This window comes from Rhincodon typus, chromosome 22, assembly GCF_021869965.1.
Source record: "Rhincodon typus isolate 14 chromosome 22, sRhiTyp1.1, whole genome shotgun sequence".
NCBI classification, from domain to species: domain Eukaryota; kingdom Metazoa; phylum Chordata; class Chondrichthyes; order Orectolobiformes; family Rhincodontidae; genus Rhincodon; species Rhincodon typus.
The window spans coordinates 15,514,546-15,525,375 of NC_063353.1; the positions used below are offsets into that span (position 1 = coordinate 15,514,546).

The 10,830-nt window shown below is 38.1% G+C and overlaps 1 protein-coding gene across 1 annotated transcript in view; it reads left to right on the forward strand.

Moving 5' to 3' along the window:
- The window catches only part of LOC109926697 (mucin-19-like), a gene marked incomplete at its 3' end in the record, with an annotated part of 34,026 nt that extends 23,197 nt beyond the window's left edge, over positions 1–10,829 (forward strand). Inside the window, exons 23-32 of the mRNA XM_048610575.1 lie at positions 1,548–1,652; positions 1,755–1,943; positions 2,747–2,986; positions 3,069–3,225; positions 5,541–5,666; positions 6,089–6,230; positions 7,048–7,079; positions 9,703–9,765; positions 9,994–10,053; positions 10,783–10,829. Of these exons, the coding sequence (XP_048466532.1) occupies positions 1,548–1,652; positions 1,755–1,943; positions 2,747–2,986; positions 3,069–3,225; positions 5,541–5,666; positions 6,089–6,230; positions 7,048–7,079; positions 9,703–9,765; positions 9,994–10,053; positions 10,783–10,829 (1,161 nt within the window). The remainder of the gene's footprint in view (positions 1–1,547; positions 1,653–1,754; positions 1,944–2,746; positions 2,987–3,068; positions 3,226–5,540; positions 5,667–6,088; positions 6,231–7,047; positions 7,080–9,702; positions 9,766–9,993; positions 10,054–10,782) is intronic.
- Between the last annotated feature and the right edge of the window lies 1 nt (position 10,830).

Below are 10,830 nucleotides of genomic sequence, written 5' to 3' on the forward strand. Positions count from 1 at the left end.
GATACATTGGAGAGTTGGGTAGCCAGAAGAAATTGTGGAGATAGGGAGGGATAGGCCGTGATTAGAGAATGCAGATGAGAACTTTAAAAAGGAAGCATTGCTTTAACCAAATGCTAATACAGCTCAGTAAGTACAGTATTTTATGGTGTGTGAGTGGATGCAAGTTCAGAATGGACAGCAGAACTTTGAGTGACTTCATGTTTCTGAAGGGTAGAATGTGGATGGCCTGTCATGAAGTTTAGAGATGGCAACAGCAGATCACCTGAAGTAAGGGCAGATAAGGTGACATTATAGAGGTGGAAATAGAGGTCTCAGTGATGGAGTGAAAATGTGATCACAAGCTCATCCTTGGGACAAATACAGCATCAAGTTTGTGTGAAAGGCATGATTCAACCTCAGACATTTCTACGGAAAGGGATGGGATCAGTGGTTAGGGAGCACAGATTGAAAGTAATGTTATAATTAACTGAAAGAACTTCTGGTTCATCCAATACTGAATATTCAATAAGAAGTCTAAGAACTTAAACAGTGGAGGAGTCAAGAGGGGAGGCATAGAGTAGAGCTGGGTGTCATTAGTATTAATGTGGAAACTAACACTCAAACAGATTTAGTTCAAAAGAGGAGGGTTCCCCCAAACAATGGAAATTTTGCATTGATTCCTCCCTGGAGGCCCCATGTGATTTCACTGCAAATGGGAACTTACCTCATCAGTGTCAAGCCGCCCACAACAACATGGACTCTGGAAGAGACACCCTAAGAGCTGTCAGATCATAGGCGGCCAGTGGTTTACATTTGGTGTCAGCAACACTGAGAGTGGTGGCTGAAGATGATAATGCTTCATGGCTTTCACTACAGATCGTTGCTAGACCCCTGAAGATAGTGATGAGAGTCACAATGTGTTTGGTAAGTGAACAGAAAAGATAGATGAATAGTTTTCAATCACCCACTCCTCCTGCAGCCTGGCCCCTTTGTTCATTCAGTGGGTTTGCTGGATGATCTTCGGGAGCAATGGGAGACCCATGTGAGTCATGTTAAATCATTGAACCACCATTAAGTTCTAGTGAGAATAAGCCTTAGAAAGCCTAATTAACATCTAGCCGTGAATGAGCAAAATACCTATATCGGCCTCTTCTCACCCTCTCACTTACTATATTGCAGCAGTGTTCCTGACAGTGGGAATGAGGAATTGGAATTAGGGTACACTTATCTAACTCTCCCAGTCACCAACCCTTTTCCACCTGTTATTATATCTGCCTCAGTGAGTTTTCCACCACTATATTATAGAATTTGAAATCATTACATAATATATAGATTACAAATAGACAGGGTTTAGGGTGAATCCTTGGGTGGTGGGATGGGAGCAGGAAGAGAAATTTATTTAAGTGTTTCTGTTATTACAATTTGAAAGATCAAGATAAGTTTAGTCGTGAATGTTTTAATTTCATTGACAAGTTACAAATTACATTTGAATTGTTCAGTTGGCATTCATCCCAGATTACATGCCGAGGTTCCAATGCACAATTTCACACAAGTCAATTTAATTTTAGGATCAATGTCAACGAGCAATCGGTACATTCCAAATACTGACAGAGAGTGTTCCCTGCTGTGAAAATGGAGTGACTTGTTCACGGAATATCAGGATTTTATTTGAGGTGTGTGTTTTAATTTATAACTTTTAAAAGCATCTGTTGGATATTTTATTGCATGAGGTAATCTGAAATGATGATGATATAAATTCCCTTATTTTCTTACAGGATAGAGAACTAATTCTTTTGAGTGGGAACGGAGTAACTGAAGTGTCCCTTGGGAAAACCCAGTGCACAGATAATCTCTACACACTTCACACGGTTGGACTCTATTTGGTCCTGACATTTTCAAATGGGATCACCGTGATATGGGACAAACGTACAAGATTGTCAATCACACTGGATGCAACGTGGAAGGTAAGTACAATGTGGAAATTCATAGTATTCCCTCACATTTGTTCATCAATAGAGAAAACATAATAAGAAACTGGAATTAACTGTGGGACTTGATAAACTTCTATGACAAGATGGCTTATGTGCATGTTTATCAAAAGTTACAGAACCACAGTGAAAATACTATGGAGGAAAGATGGAGATATTTCCGGAGATTCTGTTAGAGGAAACAGCTGGGGAATATTTATCCATTTAGATGTGGAGAAACATAGAAATGTAGAGGCTAAAATGTGCCAGCTGGACAATATATGAATGAGGAGTTAAATTATTCAACAGAAAAGCAAGCAGAATGCATACAAAATAGAACTGGCTGAGAGGTTGAGGATAACATGTTTTAACATGATGTTGATGATTGAGAAATGTGTTTGATGGAATGGGTGTGAGTGGCAGGAAACTGAGGCTTTAAGACTGCAGGTGGGTGACCCAGGGTGCAGCTGGAGGCTAAGGTGGGAAACAGCTAGATCAAACACAAAGCTTGAAGCACTGGCCTTAAGACTAAGATGATGGGAACAACAAAGTGAGAATGTAAAACAGAGCCGTTGTAGACTGAAACTGTATTGTTCAACATCACCAAAGAATATTATTGAAATATATTTAGAGTAAATGCTTTGCATTCAGAACTGAATTACATACTTGGAAGCAGAGAGGCAAGATGCAAATTTAATTTGAGGTTATTATTACTTGCGTTACCTTGAAAAGTATAACGGAACATATATTACAGTTTTATAATAGTAATTATTGCTTTAATTTTTTTTTGTGCACTTAAGAACAAAGTTTGTGGCCTCTGTGGAAATTTCAATGATGACATTGAAGACGATTTGACGACAAAGTGGAATTATGTGGTGACCAGTCCTGTGGAGTTTGGGAACAGTTGGAAAACATCACAGTCCTGCTCCAATACAGTGAACCAAACATTCCCTTGTGACAGGAATCCATATTGTTTATCTTGGGCTCAGAAGAGATGCAACATAATTAAGGGCGCAGTCTTTCAAGCTTGCCATAAAAAGGTTAGATGATCAACAATTATAAAGAGATATGAAACTCTTACAAAAAGCTCCAGTGATTTCTGATCCTGTGGTACTTTATCAGGTTGACCCAACCCCATACTATGATGCATGTGTCGAAGAAGCTTGCGCTTGTGATATGGAGGGAAGATATCTGGGCTTCTGTACCGCAGTAGCAGTGTATGCGGAAGCTTGTAACAAAGTTGATGTTTGTATTCACTGGAGAACCCCAGACCTGTGTCGTAAGTTTATATTTCTGTTTTCCTTGTTACAAAGGATCAAAGTGTGAGCATTCATCAAGCATAATGTGACATCTTGTAGTTTTCAAAAATATCTGCAGGAAAATTTAAAATATGTGTTTAAATTGGGTGCTTTTTGCTGTTGTCAATAATTTATGCAATTCATTAAATTGTAATAATCAATGTTTTCCTTATCAAATTCCCATCTTTTTGATCATAAAATTGCCTTTATCTTCTACCAGAGTTTAGTTGGCAGGGCATTTTGGGATAATTGATTTGGAACCTGTGCTAGCAGTTGGCCCTTTTCTCACTCCTTTGTATCATGACAAGTCAACCAAATGCTGTTCAGCGATCCTGTACACTTTTATTATTAAAGTACACTCACTCACATTTTTATCAGTGGCTATCTCTCCATTCTACTGTTGTATACATAATCTGAAATTTTTGGCTTATTTTATGTCCTTGTCTGTGGATAATCAGGATCAACTGTGACCACTTGCAGCCTAATTGACAGCTACCATCAACTTCCCATATTTCTAGTGCCCTTTAATATTGGGAGTGACTTTACACATCATCACGACCTTCATTGTAATTGATACTATACATGAATAATGAATTTGTTTGATGTTGGTATTGGTGCTCATGCTAATTGTCTTGCGCCAACCTGATTGTCAAAAGGTGCTCCATCTATCATCCTAGCCTTTTAGAAATAGCTGAGTAACATAGTCTAAATTTCCAATATTGCTGTGATTCAGACTATCATGTTTAGGCACAGTTTAACAATCCAGACCAATGATTAGCATGTTTAATAGTAGCCTAAAATAATGCCCTGGATTGTATTTGGAGCACAGATGCAAATCCAACTCAGGAAATATGTCTCAGATGTTTTAACTTTTATTCTGGAAGGACATGGGTACTACAGGATTATATCCACCATCCCTGACAACAGTGCAGAAGGCAGTCACAGTGGCTGCTGGACCTGGGCGGGGGGAGCTGTGTGAAAGGCCTTCTCAGTGACTTAGACTTTGTCCCTGCTAAAACTAATAATCAAGAAATCAAAACTTAGTACACTAGCCATCAAGCGCCCACAGCCCTTCATCCACTATGTGCTACCATGTCCAGTGCATGCCAACTCATACAATTGCATACCTCCTCCACACTCTCATGGCCCTCATTCCCTCACTGCCAAGCTGTGTGCTCCTCTCCCCAGTCCCCATAGCCCTTCATGTCAGCCTATGCATATATCCCCACTATCATGACTCCTCATATTCACCATGTAAAGCTATGCTCCTCTGCAGACTGCCATGACCCATCATAGCTCCATTCTCTTGTAGCTACTCCCAACATAGATGTGTAGTCTATTTTACAACTTAGTATCAACTTATGCCAAACTGTGCTACCTTCATCACCTTTACCCTTACACCCTCCATGCCAACTCACCCACTAAGGGCAGACCTCAGGATTCAAGCAGATACAACATAAAATAAAGTCTATTGATGACTTCATTATTTAAAAAAAAATCTCTTATTGCTAAAAACTTGTTCAGTACATTTACATCACTTTGACTGCATAATCCCTTATAAAAAATATTTGTATACATAGCCCGACATCAAAGACTTCGCAATCATATGGAGTTGTCAATCAAAGCATAATTTGGCAGGCACCACTGCGTGATACATTGTTACCTCATTCATGCAGCAGAATGGTTTATGTCAACCTGTGGTATTAAATTACAAGAACTCATTTTTTTGAACTGCAGAAACTGTAAAATTTAAAGGCTGGGGTTTAAACACCTGAAAGGGTTCACAGTTCCCTTGAATTTATCCACATTTTACACACATTTGTGTCTACTCTTTACAACTCCAAATGGTATGTGATCTCTCCCAAAGGACACTTTACCTCTTCTAAAGCTGTCCTGGACCATCTCTAGAAAGGTATGCTACTCTCCTAATAACTTCAGCAGGCTTTGAGATTTTATAGAGAAGTGTGAGGGCCATAAGCTGCAGTCTGGAAATCCCACCACAAAGAAGAAGTGAATGTGTTTGAAGGCAGCTGCACTCTTACTTGTGCAACTGCCACTATGAATCCAGGTGCGTGCAAACTGTTTCCGCACTGCCAGAAATAGTCAGCACTGCTTTCTAGGGCAGCATTTCTGGAATCATGGTTCCAGTGCCATTTTGCACAAGCTGGAAACCCTCTCCCTCCCCATGAAAAGCCAGGCCAATATGTATTTTTAATGCGTGGTTAAATAGTATTTAATTTAGGAACTGAATGAATAACTAATGATCACATTTGAATTGTTTTCTTTTACATTACAGCTGTGTATTGTGACTATTATAATGCTCCTGGTGAATGCAGTTGGCATTACCACCCATGTGGAACATGGAGAACAAAAACCTGCTCAGACCATTCCATTGCAAAGAAGTTATCTGCAAATCTTGAAGGTTGTGTTTTCATTGTATTTAATCAGAAATTTAAAAAAAATTGAAGACACAAAACAGGGTCTGACTGGGGTCCTATTGTAACATTAATTGACTAATTAAGTTTTCTGAATTAGGAATGTATCTCTTGAGAAAGGTTCATAAAGAATCAGTTCATAATGATCAATGTACCATAAAAGGGAGATTTTCTGGGTTTTCTGATCCCATCCCATGCAATCATATATCCCAGCCCAGAGAAACTTCCGACTTATCTTTCAGTGCATGCTCAAAATCTCATGAAGAACTCATTGTGTTTTGTAAGAGAAAAGCACAGAAATATTTTGGTTCCTGACTTATGTCCTTTTAATTTTCTGCTTTGACCTAGGACATCCAACATGTAAGGAGTTTGTTTATACCTTACAGTAATGTTATTTCTCACTGTTTAGGTTGTTATGCCAAATGCCCAGTAAGTGCTCCTTATTTGGATGAAAATACAATGAAGTGTGTTACACTACCTCAATGCACTTGTTATTATGATGGAAGAATCCTTCAACCTGGTGAAATAACATGGAATGACTGTGAGAAATGGTACAGTATTCATATCAATGCAGTTACTTTGTTTGATCTCCATTCTTATTCTGAATGCAAAATAATAATCGAAATTCATCTGGATCTTTCATACCTTTATGTTTAATTCATCCACTTAGAATTATAATGAGGAGCCGTTCTCAATAAGTTACCTTTCATTCCATTTGCAGGTTAGGGAGTATTTTTCTTTCAGCCAGATAAAACCCAGATAAAATTCAATCATATTGGCAGTTGACATAGCACAGATTTTGATTAATTGTGAAGGGAACTTCTTTGCGACTCCAAACCTTAACAAAATAAAAACAATTTTATGAATTTCAGATTGCGACAATAACTTATAAAATAGACATTTTGATAATTAAATATAAAATGCATTTAAAGTGTTATCCAAACTAAACTAATAACCATCACCCTTGCTGTTGCCTGTGAAATTAAAGTTACTGTCTTTACTCTGTCTTTCAAATTCCACTATAATCCCTCCTTCTACTACTTCTGTGGTTTCCTTCTGCAGTTTATACTTATGTTTGTTTTCTGGTTCTCCAAGACCAGCCTATTTATTGTTCCTTGTTCCCTCCAGCACAGCTTTACAGCTGACCTGTCAGCCGCTATGAATGTTTCATCAAAGTCCCTTTCTTACCAATTATCCCTTGTCACCCTCTCCCTAGCATTTAAAAGCTTTCTAAAGACCTCCATCTTTACTTATGATTCAAAGTCTGAAATTTCTTTTGCCTTTCGTCTTCCTGCTTTGTACTTATTCGTTCTTTAAAGCACTTTACACTTGTACCTTGTTGTAATACCTTATTTGTTTCATTTATAGTACATGTACCAATGGAGTCACGCAATGTGAGCGTAAGTAACTTTTCATCTTAGCTTTCAGGTGTTAGCTCAATGAACGTGAAATGTCTGTTTCTGTTTTGCTGCAGGACAATGCTTGTCCTGTTAATGGTGGAGAGTTTTGTATTAGTTCTGCCAATCTTTTAACATTAGGTGTGAGGGACCATTATTTATATGAAAACTTCAATGATAATTGCAAACTTTTGGGTTGGATTTGGCAACCTCCAGGATTGTCTTGAGATCCTCCAGGATTGGAAGACGACTTTACAGAATAACAAGCAGCATCAAAATAAATAATTTTCTTTCAACCCTTCAGCTTATTAGTTACAAATTTGTGGTGCTTCAAAAGACAGGGTGATTTGAGCAACAGTACAGAATCATGCAAGGGGTAATGAACAATCTATTTTTCTGACTAATTGATTTGAAAGACTTGTTGCATGAGGACAGGCATATTGGGTGTCCAACTGGGGAACGTGTGAATGGGACCATTGGAGACAGTGTATCATGTGATGAAATCTTTAGGATTGCAAAAGGCACACACAGTCTCATCTTTATTGGGCCATTTTTAGTTATAAGACCTACTCCTACCCTGCTCACACCTTTAACCTGCACACACTGAATTCAACTGTAATGTCACATTGCTATAGTGACCAAGTTCAAGTGGCTTAGTGTCTTCATTTAGCATTAACTCCAGAACTGAACACGTGTATTGTGTACTATTCAATACTCCAACATGAACTACCATGTCAACTGTATCATCAACTTCTGCAAGGTACCTCAATATTTTATCTGCAAGACATATCTGGTCAGCATGGACGACTTGGATCGAAGGATCTGTTTCCATGCTCTACATCTTTATGACTCTATGACCTCAATGTTTCAATACTGTTTGGCTGTAGGCCTTGTACACAATGGCATGTTGGTTTTACGCCATCTAGGAACAAATGTCACATTTAGAATAGAACTGCAGAGTTATTTGAGGTATGTTTATCACAACAGGATTTACAACCACAACGGTGAGCACGACTGTATCATCCACTTTAACTCCACTTACGTCATTGACAACTACATCCTCTTCAACAATAACAAGCACAGATAAAGTCGAAACCAAACTTGTAAACTAATAACGTATAATATTATTTTATATACTCCAGGAAAGGAGCTGAGTACAAGTTTTCACTGCAATTAGGTGCTGAGGGAGTGATGTATTGTTGGAGGGTCCTGATTCTTAGTCAAGAAATTCATTGGAGGACCTGCTTACCTTCTCAAATAGATTTAAGCAATCCCTTTATACGTTTTTTTGAAAAATGAACATGGAGGTGGAGTATGCTGGCTAATATTAAGCCCTAAATCAATATTGTAAAAAGAGATTATGGGGTCATTTTCAAATTTCTGACACTAAATGGCCCTGTTTCCTACATTACAAGTGTGAAACATTTTGAGATCTCTAGTGCTTGTGAAAGACATCACATACACAGGAGCGTTGGGGTTTGCTATCTCCCTGTGTTGCTACTGGCTCTCACAGCTCTCTCACGCCCACTGAACCACCCCAAAGGCAGCAGGTAATGTTCCAGTATATTGATAAGGTTGCCATTAGGAAGGAGGAGTTGTGGATTCTCACTTAGTTAAGGTCAGGGCCCCATGCTGGCAGTGCCCCTGCATTATGTGGACAAGGCCCAAGGATAGATCAAGACGAATCCTTCCTTGCCCATTCTGTCAGTGCACGCTGCAAACTTTCTGCTACTACCAGACACCAGTGAACCAAAAACATGTCTGGCAATGCAGAGTGTCAAATCAAAATATTACACTATTGAAACCTTTTGCCTGTTATTGATTTGTATTGTACCCTTGCTCCAAAGGATCCATCTCTGGCCCTGAATTTATTTCTGCAATGCCCAGAGGCAGTTTTTTTGAATTGAAAGGCTTGAAAAGGTATATATATCTTCTGTGTCACCAGCTTACAGAAAAAAAAATGATGAAAGCACTCAAAATTGAAACAAAAAATTGAGAGAAATGCAAATGCCAATATAAAATTATCAGTAAGGAGCAAAATTGAAATTATAATGGCTTACAGCATTAATGAATTCATGAAGTAAATTTTCTGTAACATTTATGAGCAAAGCCTAAAATGTAAATATTCTGCCAAAATTTTGTCCATTGTTTGTGGAAGTCAGTTCCTTGCTGTTCTGCAAGAATTAGTCACTAATTGATTATCATAAAATTGTAAAATGACTTACAATGAGTTATTTCAAAACAACGGTGTCAGCCCTGTGTCATCATCACAGTCACAAAAAATGATAGTCCAGTCTGTTTAGACTTGACTCTTACCCTCTTGAAAGGCTGTTGTTTTAATTTCCTTTCACAATCCATGAATGTAACATTCAGTCTCTCTCTCTCTCTCTCTCTCTCTCCACACAGTCGCTTAAATTGCAGCAGCAGCAAATTTTGGTGGTATTAGACTTTATTTTAGAAAAAGTAAAGCAAATTTTGGAGTTATGAGTTTAAAATGTTGACAGTACTTCATGGTATTGATGTGTGGTCATGACATGCACATTTAAATTGACGAAACATACGCCAGGTTTTTCTCTTCTCCGAAATCTGCCCCTTTTGAAATTGAATGATTTTGTTTATCCTTTAGAAGAATCAACTACATCAACAGGGACAAGCACCACAACTGAGACGACTGCCAGTTCCACAACTGGTGAGTATATTTTCTTTTAAAACTTGTTACCAATTCCATGAATACAAAAGTGTAATTAAATCCTCATTTTGCTCCACACTTGGCTCAGTTCATTTTGAGTAATGTTATAACCTAAATATCCCTTTTCAATTTCTGTACATTAGTTTGCCTTATGGTGAAAGTACATTAAAGCATATTTAGGAAATGCATTGGATTCTTGTGGTTTTGAATATAATTAATTTATTTCAGAAACAACCACTACAACAGTGCCGACAACTACAACTTTCTCTACGACCGCTTCCACAGCAGGTGAGCATTGTTCTCTTCAGTCAATAATACCAAGGACTTAGACAGAAGTGTTATTTTCAAATTCAGTTGATTGTCAGTGATAGTCCATTACTTTGCTTTTCCAGCAACTTTGTCAGTTCCTGATTGAAAATTTAAGTTAGTTTAAATATTGAATAAAATCTCAATATGACTTATTTCTAAAACATGATTAAAGATGCTCTCAGTTAGCCTCAGAGTTCTAAGTGAATGGAACAGGTTTTAAATGAGTGATTGAAGGTTGCAATATTTCAGAAGGCTCTGCAGGTATTGATCTGCTGAATCATTGAGATTATGAGTAGCACCCGACAGGATGGAGTAATAAAATCACAAGAATTTTGGAAGGATAATGTGATTGGGCACCTGCAGAAATAGGTTTAGAAAGGGCCTGGCATTTTCAGTGAATGAAATATTTGTGACCTGCAAAGTGACACCCAAAAGCTCTCAGTTAAGTCTTTTTACTTCATAACCCAGTCAGTGCAAATTTGTTTGGTCTTCTGCCAATTGAATTCATTCATACTCAGGGAGAGATGGCTTTGGTTTAAGTATTGAATAAATAAAAGAGGCAGGCAACAGTGAGTGCTCCAGCATATGCAAATCATGGCAACTACCAGAATTTCTGGCACTGGATGTTGCTGTGATGTTGAGATTTTCACATTACTGTCCTCATTCAAGATGGGTGTATTGAATGTGATTGCATTTGTTTCACTTTAGAACAAACAACAACAACAACAGAGATAACCACCACAGCTAGTTCAACTG